Below are 19,282 nucleotides of genomic sequence, written 5' to 3'. Positions count from 1 at the left end.
ATGAACGCAGGCATTGTTTTGCTGGAGGCAACGTGTGCGTACAGAAGACCTCTCTGTGAAGTTATTTTCTTAACCACCGTTCACGTCTTGCTCACTTTAGCTGCTTCCTTTAAATCTCCCTTGGAGAAGGAAGCAATTACTTTATTTTATGCAAAATGTCTGTTCAGAGTGTGCATTGTAATATCCTGTGCCTTTCTTTTGCTTTTTTATCAATAGTTCATCGATTTTCATGGTTCTGTAGAACAGGAGGTGTCAGGTTCTAGTGTAGGATGAGTGAATGAACACAGTAGGTGTAACCGCTATGAGAAGCCATGTAGATAAAGCTTTATAAATGAAGAAAGCTCCAGGAAAAGTGGGTCTATTTTCCCAGCATTTAACTGTACTGTAGTGTAAGTGGAGCGCTCCCGGCTGCTGCGTCTACGCTCCCTCCAGATGCTTCCCACTAATTGTTCTGTAGTGACTGCAGGAGCATTATGTACTAATCTGGGGACAGTGCTGCATCAGTTCTAGCGGGCCTCAATATTGTTACCAGTGGGAGCAGTCTGTCAAAGGGACCCTAACACTAAATTTGGGGCCACTTACCGCCAGCAGATCTGTGTATAGCTGGGGTGTAGCTTTCCAAATATGCCCCTGTCACAACCTGTTGGCATCATGAAGAGAGGTGTACTCTCCTCAGCATCTTCTGCACATTGTGCATGCCAAAGCCACGTACTCTTGGGCTCATCTCCGGTACTAGATTAATTATTTTACTACTCCATTCTGAACCAGACTGGTGTGAGAGGGGAATCTAGACCTCAGCTGCATAAAGACATGGGGGCTCATTTAGGCTACTTTCACACTTGTGGCAGAGGATTCCAGCAGGTATGCAAACTGATGGCATTTGTCAGACTGATCCGGATGCGGATCCGTCTCTCCGGTGTCATCCGTAAAAACGGATCCGGTCTAATTTTATTTATTTTTGCATTTTTTTTAATTTATTTTTTCGGTCAGCGCAGACCGAAATGCCGGATCCATTTTGCCAAGATCCGGCACTAATACACTTCAATGTAAATTTAATGCCGGATCCGGCATTCCGGCAAGCGTTCAGTCTTTTTGGCCGGAGAGAAAACTGCAGCATGCTGCAGTATTTTCTCCATCCTGAAATGTCTCAAAAAGACATCCTGATGCATCCTGAACTGATTTCTCTCCATTCAGAATGCATGGGGATAAAACTGATCAGTTACTTTCCGGTATAGAGCCCCTAGGACGGAACTCAATACTGGAAATGAAAAACGCTAGTGCGAAAGTAGCCTAACTAAGACAAAATAGACAAAACAGATTAGTCGTATTATGGGACTTTTTAAGTCTTATATGGTTGTATTATGGTCTTTTTTTCATTTTTCTTTTTTTTTCTTTTGCCACAGGGAGCATTTCAGACTTCATTTACAAGGTGTTTTTGCTATTAGTACTGAAAATAGTAGTGTAAATGAAGGCATTGCTTAGAAGCATGGCATTATTCATAAATCGTGTATCATGAGTAGCTTAGGAATAGCTTTAATTAGATAGGGCGCACTGTGAAGTCGAGCAAATGTCGCTGTACATTTAAATACCAATTGAACATCTGTTCTGTTCTTTCATTGACAGTGCCATCAGCTCACATCTGCAGACGTGCGGCTGCTCTGTGGTGGTGGGTAGCAGTACAGAGAAAGTAAATAAGGTAATTAACTCAAATATCCCCCACACATGTCCATTTGGCTAATAATGAGTGATTCCAAACAGACTAAGGGCTTGTTCCCACGTACCTCTGAAGCGCTATCTGGGGGCCCAGTCCAGATTCCATCAAAAACGGCGAGAGAAAAGTCCTGCATGCACTAAGAAGGCGAAGGCTGAATGGACCCTATTACAGTCAATGGGATCTGTTTATCCCTACTCGGGTTAGGCTACTTTCACACTCGCGTCTTGTATCTGCACCGACGGATCCGCACCGATAATGTAAACGCTTGTATCCGTTCCTAACAGATCAGTTTGCATTATTAATTTAAAAAAAAGAGTCTGTCAAAACGGATCCGTCTTGACTTATATTGAAAGTCAGTGAGGAACGGATCTGTTTTCATTTGCACCATATTGTCAGTGAAAAATGGATCCGTCCCTATTGACTTACATTGTAAGGCCTCATACACACGACCGTTGTTTCATTCCGTGTCCGTTGTTCAGTTTTTTGTGATTTTCTGCGGACCCATTGACTTTCAATCGGTCCGTTAAAAACTCGGCTAATGCACCATTTGTCATCCGCGTCCGTGATCCATGATTCCAGTCCGTCAAAAAAATATAACCTGTCCTATTTTTTTTCACGGAAAATTGTTTGCAGACCCATTCAAGTCAATAGGACCATGAAAAAACGCGGAGGCACACAAGATTGTCATCCACGTCCGTTTTTTTTTTTTTTTTTTTTGCATGGCAAACTTGACTTCTTACTTTCCTTCATTTCTGGTGAAAACAGATCACGGAACACAGGAACACAAACAGATCACGGAACAACGGAACCCCATTTTGCGGAACGGAACACAACAACGGTCGTGTGCATGAGGCCTTAGTCAGGACAGATCCGTTTGGCTCCGCATCATCAGACGGTCACTAAAACGCTGCAAGCTGCGTTTTAGTTACCGTCTAAAAAACGCAACGGAGACCAAACGCAGCCAAATTGATGCATTCTGAACGGATCCTTATCCATTCAGAATGCATTGGGGCTGAACTGATCCATTTTGGGCGCTTGTGAGAGCCCTAAAACGGATCTCACAAGCGGACCCAGAAACGCCAGTGTGAAAGTAGCCTAAGTAACATGCCAAATCCAGCACTTCAGTTATTTGCATTGTTCTGCTCCTCTATCGGAAATCAAAATAGCAGTGGTGTGGACTGACCCTTAGAAAAAAAGTTTTATAGGGGATGGACAGGGTTGGTTGAGCAATTTTTTTCTGCAAGAACCAGACTTATGCCTTATTTACACGTCAGTGTTTTGGTCAGTGATTTCCATCAGTGATTGTGGCCAAAACCAGGATTGGAGCCTCCACAGACATAAGGTATAAGGGAAAGATCTGCTCCTGTTCTATGTTTAGAGCCGCACCTGGTTTTGGCTCAAAATCACTGATGGAAATCACTGACGTGTGAATTAGACTTTCAGTTCAACACACCTAGAATATTTCAGGCCCGGGGGAATGGAGAGCTTAGTGTTGACAGACTAAGATATGTAGTATTTTAGTTTAAAATGTATATTTTAAATTTTATATTTTGTAAAAAATTATAAATTTAAAAAACTCTCATGTCCATGTTCTTACTGTTACAGTTGATCCTATACAAGCAGCTAGGTTTAAAGTGGGCGTGTTTTCTTATGTAAATGAATCTCTAGACAGATTTACTATTGGGACTATTTAAAAAGTCGCAATTTCACTCCAGTGAGGACCATGCTTATCTTATGAGACTTTTTAATAGAACGTGCGACTTTTTCGTAAAGATGTGCGACTTTTTCGTAAAGCTGCTTACTGACGGATAAACTGCTACCGTCAAAGCACATTTATTACAGTCTTAAAGGGCCGATCATAAATCTGACTTGGCTAAATCTGGCCCATTGACTTTAATGGGTTAGTATTCAGTCCAGGTACATTTTAAGTAACCATTCAGTTTAGTGGCACATTACCTTCTACATCTGGAAATTATATGATCATTACCTATGTAACAAATTGAGAGATTTCTCTTCCTGGAAATTTTTATGTAGCGTCGGGAGTTAAACCTATCCTTTCATAAATGACAAATGTTTCATGTACTTTCATTAGCTTTGGAGTTTGTTTGTTTGACTAGGTGATGAACCTCTTGCATACTGGACAGCAGTCTGGCTGTGTAGAAATGTCCCGAAAACGTTATCCCTTTGAGAAGACCGCCCCTTCTAGAGCTGATCTTGCTGGGACAGTTTGTTTCCCCGTGTGTGTGTGTGTTTGTATATTGGCCTTTTCTTTGTGAAAACCACCCACTTAGAAGTCCATTTTCCACCGCAATTTTGGGTGGTTCATCTCAGAGTGTTCACTGTATTCCAATTGCCTTATTTTCAGGCCTATCTGCTATTTCTAAAGTCATTTTTAGAATGTACTTCAAATCTGCAGGATCTATCTGCATGAGAACAGACCACTCGGGATGATGTGGTGATTGGACATATTGCTAGCTACTATTGAAGATGAAAAAAAAAACTGAATTTTCTGACTACAAAATGTTTTGTTAAAAATGTCGAGTAATTTAATTTCTTTACAGAATTATTATTGGACCATGCACCAGCTTATAAAGGGAGCGATTCTAATTATTTTATAGCAGGGAATTGCACATAATACAATTATTTAACCTAACTTTAAAGAAGGATTTACACATCCCAAACGTCAGGCTGATTATATGGAATGAACGCTCATTCCCGATAATCTGCCTGTCTAAGTATGCCGCAGATCACCCGATGAATGAGCGAAACGCATGTTTATCGGGTGAAGTGATTGGAGATGCGGACACCTCAATTATTATTTCCAGGCAGCAGATCGTGCTGTCTAAATAGCACTGCCCAGGAGCAATGATTTTATATGGGGCAGCAACGATCCCTCGTCCTCCTACTGTGGAGGTGATCGCTGCATGTAAATACAGTGCTTCACCTCCACTTAACGAGCAGCTGACAGTCCTTCCCAACAGTCAGCTTCTCCTCGCTTCATGTAAAGCTATCTGTGACATCAATTTGTCCTATGTAAACACAAAGATTTGAAGGGATTCTCCAGACTATTCTATATTGATGACCTATCCTCAGGATAGGTCATCAATATCAGATCGGCAAGGGTCTGACACCTGGCATCCCCGCCAATCAACTGTATGAGGAGACTGCGTGCACAGTGCGCACATGCTGTCTCCCTTCTCTCTTCCTGCTCGCTGCTGCGTGCGCCATGTCCTCATACAGCTGACTGGCGGGGGGTCGGACCCCCACCAATCTGATATTGATGACCTATCCTGAGGATAGGTCATCAATATAGGACGGCCCAGAGAACCTATTTAAATAATACATATCAAAATGTAGAAGAGGTAACCAGTGGCACTACACCGCACCTATAGTTATTTTGGATACCAATACCGAGGAGTGATGCCTTCCGGTGGTGCTCAGCCTATAGCAGCAGTAAATATGCAAATATCTTCAAACAAAGGAGAACACTCGAAACAAGCGGCACTCACCGATTTGTAGAAAGGCACACTTTATTCTTCTGGCTTTCAGAAGAAGCGCACACACACGCGCAAAACTGCTGTTGCTCATTGCTGTGTTTGCACTGTATGCACCCCCTCCTGCCATGGAATAAAGTGTACCTTTCTACAATCGGTGAGTGCCGCTCGTTTCGAGTGTTCTCCTTTGTTTTAAGATAATTCCATAAATAATAGTCAAAACAAACAATGCAACGAGAGTCGGAAGTGCAGTGGTGCTCTGAGGGGTTAGGCCAGTGCAGCGGTGCTCTGATGGGCTAGGCCAGCCCTCAGTACTCCGAGCACCTCTTTTAGATGTAACTAAAACTAAGAATGTCTCAGAATCGGTAATACTAATTTGGTCATACCAGGCAGTAAGCTTGGTTGATTATGGTGACAAATGCACTTTAAAGGGAACCTGTCATCAACTTGCTGAACTCACTGAGGGCAGCATAAAACAGTGACAGAAATGCTGATTTCAGCGGTGTGTCATTCATGAACTAAAAGTCAGTGGTTGCTGAGAACCAGCATCATACTCATTGCAGCCCAGGCCTTGAAAAGAGTCAAATCTACCTGAGAAGAGTCCTGGTTATACATAACCTCCTGCGCTCTCACCCACCTGCTGATGGTTGGCAGTTCTCTCCTAGAGAGAAAGGGAGAAAACTAGGTAGAAGACTGTCAGTCATCAGCAGGTGGGCAGGAGAGCAGGAATTCATGAGTAACCAGGACTCTCAGGTGGCCGGGACTCTTTTCCAGGCCCAGCAATGATTGTGATGTTGGTTCTCGGCAACCACTTACTGTTAACTTATAAATGACAGACCGCTGAAATCACCTCACCTGTCTGTACTTTATTATACTGTCGTTAGTATGGGCAGCATAAAAGGTGATGACAGGTTCCCTTTAAGACTACCTAGACACTATGCGGGTTACGCACTGCTTTTCCACATGGATTCTCGTGCACAAAAACGGCAGTGTAATACAGTACCAGCAACATGAAATCTTATGTAGGCTTTGCTTTTTTTCTTCTGTGCGGAAATTGACTCGCCATGCAGATTTTGAAATCCACAGCGGATTTCACCCTTTTCAGTGGAAGGGTGAGACCTGCGTGAAAACCAAATCAAATCCACACCAAAAGCTGCAAGTGAAACACGAGATCTGTGGGTTTTCCCTCAGTAAACCTGCATCAGTGAGCAGGTATCCTTAGTATACAGTATGTGTGGCATATGATGTAAGCGGCTCCAGATGTTTGTTTCTATGTATCCACAGCCATCTCCTGTAATGACTACGAGTAGTGCACTCACACTGTCAAAACTACTTGAAGTCTTTCAGGCTATAGTAAAATGAAAAGCAACTGATCTCCCATAATCCCCTTCCTTCCTCTAAAGCATGTCAGTCCTTTTCATGTGTGATAATCTTCTTGCAGTGCAGTATAGCGCCAGAATAGTGTTACAGCATGGGGCAGACCTGACTTGAGGAATGTATCGAGGTCAGAAGAAGTTTAAATACTATACAATATCAGTAACCGTAAATGTCTCAGCAGCAGACACACATTCTCACACTGTTCTTTTGGACTAGAAGACACACACTTATAGTCTGCAGTGGGGGTAGTCCAGCAGTGCCAGTCTACCCTGACTGCTCTCTTAAAGGGGTTATCCAAGAGGAAGACAGACCTCCACAGTGGAGATCATACTTATGTGGTGCCCGCCACTGGGTTTGGTGTCTAATGCTCCCCATCCGTCCCTTCTCCCTGCCATGCTGAGCTCAACATCTGTCGACGGGGGAGCGTGGCCGCTGCAGCCAGTCACAATCTGTAGCCGAGGCCTGCTCTGCTTGTGTGATGTGACTCGTTACTCATACAGTGCTTTGCTGGATCATTGACAGTGGCAGACCTTTGGTGGAGGCAGACCACGCTGCTGCTATGGGGTCTGTGGGGACAGGGGCCCCGGGCGCTGCAACCTAGCTGTGCAGAGTAGAAGATATCAGGTGGAGAAAGACCTGTCTGTCATGTGACCAGTGCACCGAAGTGGTGAAGGACCTAGGTGATGGCACGATGTGAGGCGGCAGAGCTTCTGTGTTGTGGGTGATTGAGAGGTTGGTGGTTTCTCTTCCTCTGAGGCCTCGTTCATATTTCAGTGTCCATCTAAAGTCCGTGGAAAATCTGTCTGTTTTAAGCCTCATGCAGACATCCGTGGAACACTGTCCGTGAGATACCAGACCTGCATTGCAGGAGCGCATGGCGTCATAGCAACCAATGACGCTGTGCGCTCTTGCAATGCCAGTCCGGTATCTCACGGACCGCGTTCCACGGACATCTGCATGAGGCTTTATCCGTGAAGATGTTTGTGATGAATCCATATTTGGTCTCTGTGTGCCATCCACATTCCATGGACACAGCTCAGCTTTAAATGAATTTCCAGAGCACTTCCTACCAATGCTCCTTGAAGAACCACAAACAGAACACAGATGCCATCCATGTTGTGTCTCGGACTTCTTCAATGGCCGTGTCTGGTCCGCATCACAGACCAAAGTAGTGCATGCTTCCATGATTTTCCTACTGACCCACAGTCTGTGGAAAACCGCTGATGTGTGAACAAACACATTAAAATGAATGGGTACACCTGCTGCCCATGGAGAACATGGACAGTACACGTCTGTGATTCACTGAAGTGTGAATGAGGCCTAACTTCTAATGTCTTATGATGTAATAATATCATATCAATGCTGGGAGTTGTAGTTCTTTCCTATTATATCCCTCCCCATGAAATGTCCACTAATGCCATATAATAACAGTTGGGACATGCTGGTAGCTTTTAGTTCTCTCTCCCTATGTGCCTCTCTCAGTCCCATTCTGCCCTATAATAAGTCTAGACATATTGGGAGTGGTAGTTCTCTCTTCTTATACCCCTCTCCCTATAATGTCTACTGATGCCTCATAATAACAGTCTGGACGTGCTAGGAGTTTTAGTTCTCTCCTTTTAACCCCCTCCATGTACTTAGACTTGTAGTTCTCTTGTCGCTATTATGATGATCTGCAGCATCTGAGGTTTGTATTTGGCTTTGTTCACATCTGCGCTAGTAACTTTATGTTCTGCCCGGTCATAGGAGCACAACAACGAAAATCATGGTAGTACTGGATCTGGCACATCATGGACAACCCCCAACGGTTACCACTGACTGAGATCTGATAGGTTTCCATCATTGATCCTGGCAGGCAGCAAAATTTTGTCCAGTATTAATGACCTGATCTGCGAAAAAAGGCTCTTAGCACGGATGTGTTCAAAGCCTTATGTGTTCTGTAGCGGATTATGATGATCTGCAGGCGCCGAGGAGTGTATTATGAGGTTCTGCAACAGTCTGTAATAGGTGGCCAAGATACAGTGTGTCATTTAATGTATTATGTGTATGCTGCAGAGCTGTGTGCATAATGTCATACTCATGAAGAAAAAAATGCCCCCAAAAAAATAATCTAGTAGAATAAGAAGCATGGCGGGACACCCGTGGAGCAATGACAGGAGACACATTTACTTTGGTTTTGTTAGTGGTCAGCTGATCACACACACACTAAGGTTAACAGGAGCTCCTATAAACATTTAATCCAATCTACGCTAGACCCCAAAGTTAGTGACCTTGATCCCTCCACTCCATTAAACCACCATGATAGGTTTAATAAGTAGGAAAAAAAAAAATATAAAATAATTTATTTAAATGTACGTTTTGCACAACAAAAGTTGACAGAAAAAATTAAAAAAATTTTTATATATATATATCCACATATGGGGTGTTGATGTATTCAGGATGAAATTGGTAACAAATTGTGGGGTCCTTTTTTTTTTTTTTTTTTTTTTTTTTTTTTTTTTTTTTTTTTTTTTTTTTTTTTTTTTTTTCTGGTAGCCCCTTACCAAATAAAAAATCTGAGCCTAAAGCAACATTTTCTTGTAAAGTGTTTTTAAAGTCTATAAAACGCCTATTGGGTCAAAGTGCTCACTACACCCCTTGAAAAATGTATTGGGCGGTGTAGTTTCCAAAATGGGGTCACTTTTGGGGGGTTTCCACTGTAGGGATAACTCTACAAATGCGACATGTTTACCAGAAACCATTCCTGCAAAATCTACCGTCCAAAAGCATATTGCGCTCTTTCCCTTCTGAGTCCTGAGGTCTGCCCATACAGCAGTTTATGACCACATATAGTTTGCTGCTGTATTCAGTAGGAATTGCATAACAAATGGTGTGGTCTTTTTTCTTATGTTACCCCTTGTGAAATGAAAAATCTGGACCTAAAGCAACAGTTTATTGGAAAAAATGAAATTTTCCATTTTAATAGCCAAGTGTTTCCAAACTCTATGAAACGCCTGTGTGGTCAAAGTAGTCAGTACACCCTTCAAAAAATTCCTTGAGCGGTGTAGTTTCCAAAATAGGGTCCCTTTTGGTGGGGGGGGTTTCAACTCTTTGGGTACCTCAGAATATATTTGAATGTGACATGGCGCCCGAAAACCACTCCAGCAAAATCCGACCTCCAAAAATTATATGGCGCTTCTTCCCTTCTGATCCCTGCCGTGTGGTGTTTTTTTTTTTTGTTTTTTGACGGGTCAAATCAGTCGGTACACCCTTTTAATAAATTCCTTTTAGGGGTGTTATTTCTAAAATGGGTTAACTTTTTCAGGGTTTCCACTCTATGGGTAACTTGGGGTCTCCTCAAATGTGACATGATGCCCAAAAACCATTCCAGCAAAATCTGCCCTCGAAAAACCATATGGTGCTTCTTTCCTTCGGAGCCGTGCAGTGTGCCGATAAATCAGTTTTACCACATGTGGGGTATTTCTGTAAACCGCAGAATCAGGGTCATAAATATTGAGGTTTGTTTTGCTGTTACCCTTTGCTGCCTACAGGGAAAATGGACTAAAATGGAAAGTCTACAAAAAATGTGAAATGTTAAAAATTCACTTAATTTTCATTTAATTCTTGTGAAACATGTAAAGTGTTAATAAATCATTTGTAAAATCAGTTTTGAATAATTTGAGGGGTATCGTTTCTAAAATGGGGTCCTTAAGAAAGTTGGTTTTGGAAATTTTCTTATGTTTGAGCGCTTCAAAAATTCTTAGCCTTCTAACATCCTAAATAAATAAAATTTACCTTTACAAAATGATTCCAACATAAAGAAGACATATGGGGAATGTTAAATAATAACTAGTTTGAGGTATCACTAAGGCTAGTTTCACACTTGCGGCAGGACAGATCCGGCAGGCTGGTCTCCCTGTCTGATCCGTCCTTCCGCTGTATCGCCGGACCACCGCTCCGTCCCCATTGACTATAATGGGGACGAGGGCGGAGCTCCGGCGCAGCACGGCGGTGAACAGCGAAAGCCGACGGACTAAAGTCCTGCATGTCCGACTTTTTAGTCCGGTGGCTTTCGCCGTGCTGAGCCGGAGCTCCGCCCCCGTCCCCATTATAGTCAATGGGGACGATACGGCGAAACAGCGGAAGGACTGATCCGACAGGGAGACCAGCCTGCCGGATCCGTCCTGCTGCAAGTGTGAAAGTACCCTAAGCAGATTTTTCCAAATTTTGCATAAATAAATAGAATGTGTTGTTTTTCTAAATAAAGGTGAAACCTATTGACTTAAAATTACCACTAACCTGAAGTACGATGTGTTATGAGAAAACGATGTCAGAATCGTTTGCATAAGTAAAAGCATTCTAAAGTTCTTACTACATAAAGTGATACGTCATATATGCAAAATTTGGCTTGGTCCTTAAAGGGAACCTGTCACCGGGATTTTGGGTATAGAGCTGAGGACATGGGTTGCTAGATGGCCGCTAGCACATCCGCATTACCCAGTCCCCATAGCTCTGTGTGCTTCTATTGTGTAAAAAATAAATAAAAAAATAAATAAATACGATTTGATACATATGCAAATTAACCTGAGATGAGTCCTGGACGTGAGATGAGTCAGGGACAGGACACATCTCAGGTTAATTTGCATATGTATCAAATCGGGATTTTTACACAAGAAAAGCACACAGAGCTATGGGGGCTGGGTATTGCGGATGTGCTAGCAGCCATCTAGCAACCCATGTCCTCAGCTCTATACATAAAATCCCGGTGACAGGTTCCCTTTAAGGTGAAAATTGGCTGTGTCTTTAAAGGTGTATTCCCATCTTAGACAATGGGGCCATATCGCTAGGATATGCCCCCATTGTCTGATGGGTGCGGGTCCCACCGCTGGAACACACACCTATATAGAGAACGGAGCGGGGAGCGCTGTGGCTGGAGGACCCCAGATTTCCCAGAGTCCGTCCACCACCAAGCGCTAATCCCCGCCTCTCCTATAGAAGTGAATGGGAGCGTGCCGCCTATGCGTGGCCCATGCTCCCATTCACTTCTATGGGGCAGATGGCAATAGCCGAGCCAGCGCTCGGATATTTTCGGCGGCCCCATAGAAATGAATGGATGGCGGCTGCGCATGCGCAGTGCGCTCTCCTTCACTTTCAGGGCTCCGTTCTCGATATAGGTGCGGATCCCAGTGGTGGGACCCGCACCTATAAGACAATGGTAGCATATCCTAGCGATATGCCCCCATGTCATAGATGAGAAAACCCCTTTAAGGGGTTAAGGTAATTAAGTTTGGATACGTTGATGCATTAACCATCATAATTTTTTCTTTTCTCCTTTGGTTAAGATGGTAAGGACGTTGTGCTTATTTCTATCTCCGACCGAGCGTAAATGCTCCCGACTTTGTAAAGCTGAGTCTTCGTTCAAGTATGAATCTGGGCTGTCCGTACAAGGGCTGCTAAAGGTTAGTCGATATAGACTTGCATGTATCACTGCAGAAATTAAAAGGTTGTAGTTTGTTGCTTTTCACTGGCTGATGAGTTGACTTGTCCTGATTCACAGATCCATATGAAAAGGCATCCTTGATATGTTCCATAAAGGGGTTATACATCTCAGACATTGCCAGGATATGCCCCTAATGGCTGATAGGTGCGGGTCCCACCTCTGCATGCGTGGACACCCTCCATTCATGTCTACGGGAGCACCGAAAATAGCCGAGCACTTATCAGACATTGGGGGCATATCCTATTGGTTTGCCCCATTGTCTGAGCTGGTACAACCCCTTTAACACACAGACTATTTTGAATGCAGTTGTTGGCCTGTATGTCCACATAGGTCCATGAGTCAGAGACCGAAGTGCATGCCTGGGGATTGGTCTGTGGAAACACAGAAGTGTGAATAACAGTTTACCTCTATGGGTCTGTGCGATGTACATGTGCCACCCTTTACAAATGTAAATTACTGTGTTTTTTGCATTATAAGACGACCCTGATATGACACACCTAGGTTTTAGAGGAGGAAAAAAAAATTTCATTAGACTTTAAAACAGACACCGAATCTTCATCAGACACCATCAGAGTTAAAATAAAATGATCTCCCCTCTCCTGCTCCACCGCCACTCTGCACATCCAGCCACTTGTCCTGCACTCGCCGCTCCCTGTTCTTCTCTGGGCCCGCTCTGCGCTGTGACCAGACTGTGTACAACATCAGGTCATAGTGCACACACTACATCCTGACGCTATACACAGTCGGACACAATGCAGTGTGGCGCCTGGAGGAAATACAGTAAGTTCAGGCAGCGCTATGCTCACCGCTCCTCACTCCTCCTGCATCCTAGTCAGCACTTCTATAATGGAAGCACTCATTAGTGTTTGCTTTATAAGACTTGCTGCCATTTTCCCCCCAAAAAAGTGTGTCTTGTAAAGCGGAAAATACGGTACGCGTGTGTGTGAATCAGGCCTTAGGTCACACTTGTATTGTTGCTTGATGCACCTTCTGCAGTAGGTTAGAGCAGACAACTTAAGCCTTATTCACACAGTCAGTGTTTTGGTCAGTGATTGGGAGCCAAAACCAGGAGTGGAGCCTCCACATACATAAGGTATAAGGGAAAGATCTGCTCCTGTTCTATGTTTAGAGCCGCACCTGGTTTTGGCTCAAAATCACTGATGGAAATCACTGACGTGTGAATGAGGCTTTAGACTTTTTCAGTTCAACACACCTAGAACCTAGAATATTTCAGGCCTGGGGGAATGGAGAGCTTAGTGTTCTTTAGAGCAGCAGCTGGTTTTGGCTCACAATCACTGATGGGAATCACTTAGGGTACTTTCACACTTTTGGCAGAGGAATCCGGCAGGCAGTTCCGTTGCCGGAACTGCCTGCCGGATTGGCAAAATGTATGCCAACTGATTGCATTTTAAGACTGATCAGGATCCTGATCCGTCTTACAAATGCATTGAAATGCCGGATCTGTCTTTCCGGTGTCATCTGGAAAAACGGATCCGGCATTTATTTCTTTCACCTTTTTTTTATTTTTCGGTCTGCGCACACGGATCCGGCATTCCGACAAGTGTTCAGTTTTTTTTGGCTGGAGATAAAACCGTAGCATGCTGCAGTATTATCTCCATCCTGATCAGTCAAAAAGACTGAACTGAAGACATCCTGATGCACCCTGAACAGATTGCTCTCCATTCAGAATGCATGGGGATATGCCTGATCAGTTATTTTCTGGTACTGAGCCTCTAGGACGGAACTCTATGCCGGAAAAGAAAAACCGCAAGTTGGAAAGTACCCTAACTGAACACTGACTATGTGAATAAGGCCTTATTTAGGTAATGTTTATTTTAATGCTTTCCAACTATGAACTATTTTAAAAAAAATTTACCTCCTCACCTTCCAAGTACCATAATCTTTATGCCTCTTTCACACAAATGATACGGATTGGCTCCGAATGCGTTCAGTGAAACTGGCACTATTTTGCAAGCAAGTTTTGTCTGCGATTTGCGTTCAGTTTTTTCAGCACGGGTGCAATGCATTTTCATGTGTTTTTCACGCGCGTGATAAAAAAACTGAAGGTTTACATACAACATCTTTTAACAACCATCAGTGAAAGACACATTGCATCCGCACTTAGTGCTTATACTAGGATGGGCACAGAATGTTCCAGACCATTGCTAAACAGGTGTGTGTTGTGTGGCAATAGCAAATTATCTGATATGTGGACTTGAACCTGAATCTAACTTAGGCCTCTTTCACACGAGCAAGTTTTTCACGCGGGTGCAATGCGTGACGTGAACGCCTTGCACCCGCACTGAATCCTGACCCATTCATTTCAATGGCTCTGTGTACATGAGCGTTTTTTTTGACGCATCAGTTCTGCGTTGTGTGAAAAACGCAGCATGTTCTATATTCTGCATTTTTCATGCAGCCCTGGCCCCATAGAAGTAAATGGGGCTTCAGTGAAAAATGGATTGCATCCGCAAGCAAGTGCAGATGCGATGTGTTTTTCACTGATGGTTGCTAAGAGATGTTGTTTGTAAACCTTCAGGTTTTTTTATCAAGCGCGTGAAAAACTCATCAAAACACATTGCACCCACGCGGAAGAAACTGAACGCAATCGCAGACAAAACTGACTGAACTTGCTTGCAAAATTGTGCAAGTTTCACTAAACGCATCCTAAGCCAATCCGTCACACTCGTGTGAAAGAGGCCTTAGGCTATGTTCACACTAGCACTTGCAATTATCATATTCTGTTCTAGCGAAAGATAGAATAATGGAATTTCCGTATCCTGCATGTGTCAGTATTTTGTCCCCCAGAATCCCAGCATTCATGCCGGAAACCCAGTAAATCCCATTACAGTAAATGCAATTCCAGTATTCTGTCCTTTGCAGAAACGGAATACTGTAAATGTAAATGCTAGTGCGGATATACATTACAGACAAAGTTTGGACACACCTTCTCATTCAAAGAGTTTTCTTTATTTTCATGACTATGAAAATTGTAGCTTCACACTGAAGGCATCAAAACTATGAATTAACACATGTGGAATTATATACATAACTAAAAAGTGTGAAACAACTGAAAATATGTCATTTTCTAGGTTCTCCAAAGTAGCCACCTTTTGCTTTGATTACTGCTTTGCACACTCTTGGCATTCTCTTGATGAGCTTCAAGAGGTAGTCACCTGAAATGGTTTTCACTTCACAGGTGTGCCCTGTCAGGTTTAATAAGTGGGATGTCTTGCCTTATAAATGGGGTTAGGACCATGAGTTGCGTTGTGGAGAAGTCAGGTGGATACACAGCTGATAGTCCTACTGACTCTTTGAATGAGGTGTGTCCAAACTTTCGGTCTGTACATATATACAGGTCCTTTTAAAAAAATTTGCGTATTGTGATAATGTTCATTATTTTCTGTAATGTACTGATAAACATTAGACTTTCATATATTTTAGATTCATTACACACAACTGAAGTAGTTCAAGCCTTTTATTGTTTTAATATTGATGATTTGGGCATACAGCTCATGAAAACCCCAAATTCCTATCTCAAAAAATTAGCATATCATGAAAAGGTTCTCTAAACGAGCTATTGACCTAATCATCTGAATCAACTAATTAAATCTAAACACCTGCAAAAGATTCCTGAGGCTTTTAAAAACTCCCAGCCTGGTTCATTACTCAAAACCGCAATCATGGGTAAGACTGCCGACCTGACTGCTGTCCAGAAGGCCATCATTGACACCCTCAAGCAAGAGGGTAAGACACAGAAAGAAATTTCTGAACGAATAGGCTGTTCCCAGAGTGCTGTATCAAGGCACCTCAGTGGGAAGTCTGTGGGAAGGAAAAAGTGTGGCAGAAAACGCTGCACAACGAGAAGAGGTGACCGGACCCTGAGGAAGATTGTGGAGAAGGACCGATTCCAGACCTTGGGGGACCTGCGGAAACAGTGGACTGAGTCTGGAGTAGAAACATCCAGAGCCACCGTGTACAGGCGTGTGCAGGAAATGGGCTACAGGTGCCGCATTCCCCAGGTCAAGCCACTTTTGAACCAGAAACAGCGGCAGAAGCGCCTGACCTGGGCTACAGAGAAGCAGCACTGGACTGTTGCTCAGTGGTCCAAAGTACTTTTTTCGGATGAAAGCAAATTTTGCGTGTCATTCGGAAATCAAGGTGCCAGAGTCTGGAGGAAGACTGGGGAGAGGGAAATGCCAAAATGCCTGAAGTCCAGTGTCAAGTACCCACAGTCAGTGATGGTCTGGGGTGCCATGTCAGCTGCTGGTGTTGGTCCACTGTTTCATCAAGGGCAGGGTCAATGCAGCTAGCTATCAGGAGATTTTGGAGCACTTCATGCTTCCATCTGCTGAAAAGCTTTATGGAGATGAAGATTTCATTTTTCAGCACGACCTGGCACCTGCTCACAGTGCCAAAACCACTGGTAAATGGTTTACTGACCATGGTATTACTGTGCTCAATTGGCCTGCCAACTCTCCTGACCTGAACCCCATAGAGAATCTGTGGGATATTGGGAAGAGAAAGTTGAGACGCAAGACCCAACACTCTGGATGAGCTTAAGGCCGCTATCGAAGCATTCTGGGCCTCCATAACACCTCAGCAGTGCCACAGGCTGATTGCCTCCATGCCACGCCACATTGAAGCAGTCATTTCTGCAAAAGGATTCCCGACCAAGTATTGAGTGCATAACTGAACATAATTATTTGAAGGTTGACTTTTTTTGTATTAAAAACACTTTTCTTTTATTGGTCGGATGAAATATGCAAATTTTTTGAGATAGGAAATTTGGGTTTTCATGAGCTGTATGCCAAAATCATCAATATTAAAACAATAAAAGGCTTGAACTACTTCAGTTGTGTGTAATGAATCTAAAATATATGAAAGTCTAATGTTTATCAGTACATTACAGAAAATACTGAACTTTATCACAATATGCTAATTTTTTTTAGAAGGACCTGTATGTATGTGTGTGTGTATGTATGTGTGTGTATATGTATGTGTGTATGTGTGTGTGTGTGTGTGTGTATATATATATATATATATATATATATATATATATATATATATATATATATATATATATATATTCTAAAAACATTTTTTTACTTTTAATTTTTTGTTCTTCTAGGAAATTTGAACATGCAATCATTGAATCGCTTATACCATACACTGCAATACTTTATTATTGCAGTGTATGGAGATATAGATTCCTCACAAGAAGACCTGCCAAAGGCAGTTTTTATAGTGACAGGCCTGGAAGCTTTCATAAGGACCCAGGCTGCCACGACCATCGATCAGTGCCCCACAGAGTCCCTACCCTCTGTCTAACCGCACAGATGCCGTGGTTGCTATTGACCACAGTATCCTACACGTTAAATGACCGAGGTTGGAGCTGTCACCGTTAATGGTCACTGTGGGCGGATAACAGCTGTATTACACAGCCAGCACCCGCCACATATGGAGCAGGCTCAGCTCCATACTCCCCTTCTGACATTTTGACATAAGTGCATGCCAAATGTCTGCAAGAGGTCGTGAGACTAGAAAAATATGACTCTTTTCTTCCAGAAATACTGCTGCTCTTTTCTGCAGCCTGTGTGTATTAGTGCAGCACAGTTCAGTCAGGGCCAATTTGCAATGCTGCAATACCACAAACAGATCTGGCAGAAGGTAGCCATGCTTTTCTAATCTCCTATAAATGTCTCCACATATGTTGGATTGGCATGATTTGATGATCCCCATGAGTGATGCGCTTGTATTGTGTGCGTGTGTGGAGAGAGAGATAGATATAGATATACATCTAACTGCAAAGAAAAAGGGGGTCAGTCAGCACATCCCAATGCGCAGGGGCACGTTGCTACGGCTGAGAACAACACTGTAAGACAAAACATGCAATGCAACAGCTCTCTGCAAACCAAATAAAGTACAAAAATGCATAATGATTTCTAGTGCTACATATACTTATAAATTAGAGATGCTTGGCAAATCATTTTGTACAAAATTATTTGAGCCCATCTGCCGCACGTCAAGGCGATCTCTGTAAGACGGGGGTCCTAACACTAAATACTACCTGTTATGTGCCATGACGGCTACCATACAGTTCAGTTCAGGTTCCACATGCATGCTGGGCCTGCTTTAATTTCTGTCATCTAGGGTGCCAAAATGGCCTCCATTGTATCCAAGGAATGCAGGTACCAACATGCATGCCGGCCCACTCCACACCTCTCCTGGTGCCAAACGGCCAACAAAGAATGCAATGAGAGTCCACACTAGTGAATCTCCTTGACGTGCGGCAGACTGGCTCAAATAATTTTGTACAAAATGTATTTGCCAAACATCTCTAATTTATAAGTATAGCATTAGCAATTATTATGCATTTTTGTACTTTATTTGTTTTGCAGTGAGCTGTTGCATTGCATGTTTTGTTAGAGAGAGAGAGATATATATCTCGTATACCTTTGCTTTGAGTTGCCCTAACGTTTAAGTGTCAGATTCAGTGCAGCAGTCAAGTTAAGATTGTGTTGTTGCAGAATCTGCAAAATTGAACCGTTCACACGACAGGCAATTGGTGACATTCGACAACTGGGGAGCGTGCTCCATCTTTGTGTATTGTAGTAGAAGTACATTAGTTTATAGGTGTACACAAATGCTTCCGAAGACAAATTATAACCGGCACTTTATTTATTTCAGGATGCCACTGGAAGCTTTGTGCTGCCGTTCCGCCAGGTGATGTATGCTCCGTACCCTGCTACCCATATTGATGTTGACGTCAACACTGTGAAGCAGATGCCCCCTTGCCATGAGCACACATACAACCAGCGCCGGTACATGAGGGCAGAACTAGCTGCCTTGTGGAAGGCCACTTCAGATGAAGAAATGGCCGGGGATTCCGTCATACACACGGATGAAAGCTTCACCCCTAACTTGTGAGTGGAGCCTGTGTTAAAGTCCATTTTCCTATTAACACTGCCCTGCTTTCAGCATTTCCTGTGATAGAATTCCTGCTGTGCAAACTAGTCTCGTCAAGAGCCAACGATTTTCCTGATGTCTAAAATGCATTCGATGAGTGACATCTTAAGTGTATGAAAGCTAATTTGAAAGTCTCTGCAAATATTGATGGAAAATAGTATTAATAGAGAGATGAAGACTGCCGTTAGCTGCTTAGTTGAGCAGATGAATGGATGGGTCCAGCGGGGTGGCCGGCAGTAAGCAAGTGTCTAG

General features: G+C 43.2%; 1 protein-coding gene across 4 annotated transcripts in view; it reads left to right on the top strand.

Annotated features, from left to right (window-relative positions):
• Nucleotides 1-19,282, top strand: part of C9orf72 (C9orf72-SMCR8 complex subunit) — a 44,189-nt gene that overhangs the window by 10,727 nt on the left and 14,180 nt on the right. For all 4 annotated transcript variants that reach the window (XM_044286655.1, XM_044286648.1, XM_044286641.1 and 1 more), the window contains exons 5-7: nt 1,624-1,696; nt 11,904-12,020; nt 18,752-18,987. In XM_044286655.1, coding sequence (XP_044142590.1) covers nt 1,624-1,696; nt 11,904-12,020; nt 18,752-18,987 — 426 coding nt within the window. The remainder of the gene's footprint in view (nt 1-1,623; nt 1,697-11,903; nt 12,021-18,751; nt 18,988-19,282) is intronic.

The sequence above is a fragment of the Bufo gargarizans genome, chromosome 1, assembly GCF_014858855.1.
Source record: "Bufo gargarizans isolate SCDJY-AF-19 chromosome 1, ASM1485885v1, whole genome shotgun sequence".
NCBI classification, from domain to species: Eukaryota; Metazoa; Chordata; class Amphibia; order Anura; family Bufonidae; genus Bufo; species Bufo gargarizans.
Note: the sequence above shows the minus strand (reverse complement) of the source record. Positions and strands in the feature narration are given on the sequence as shown.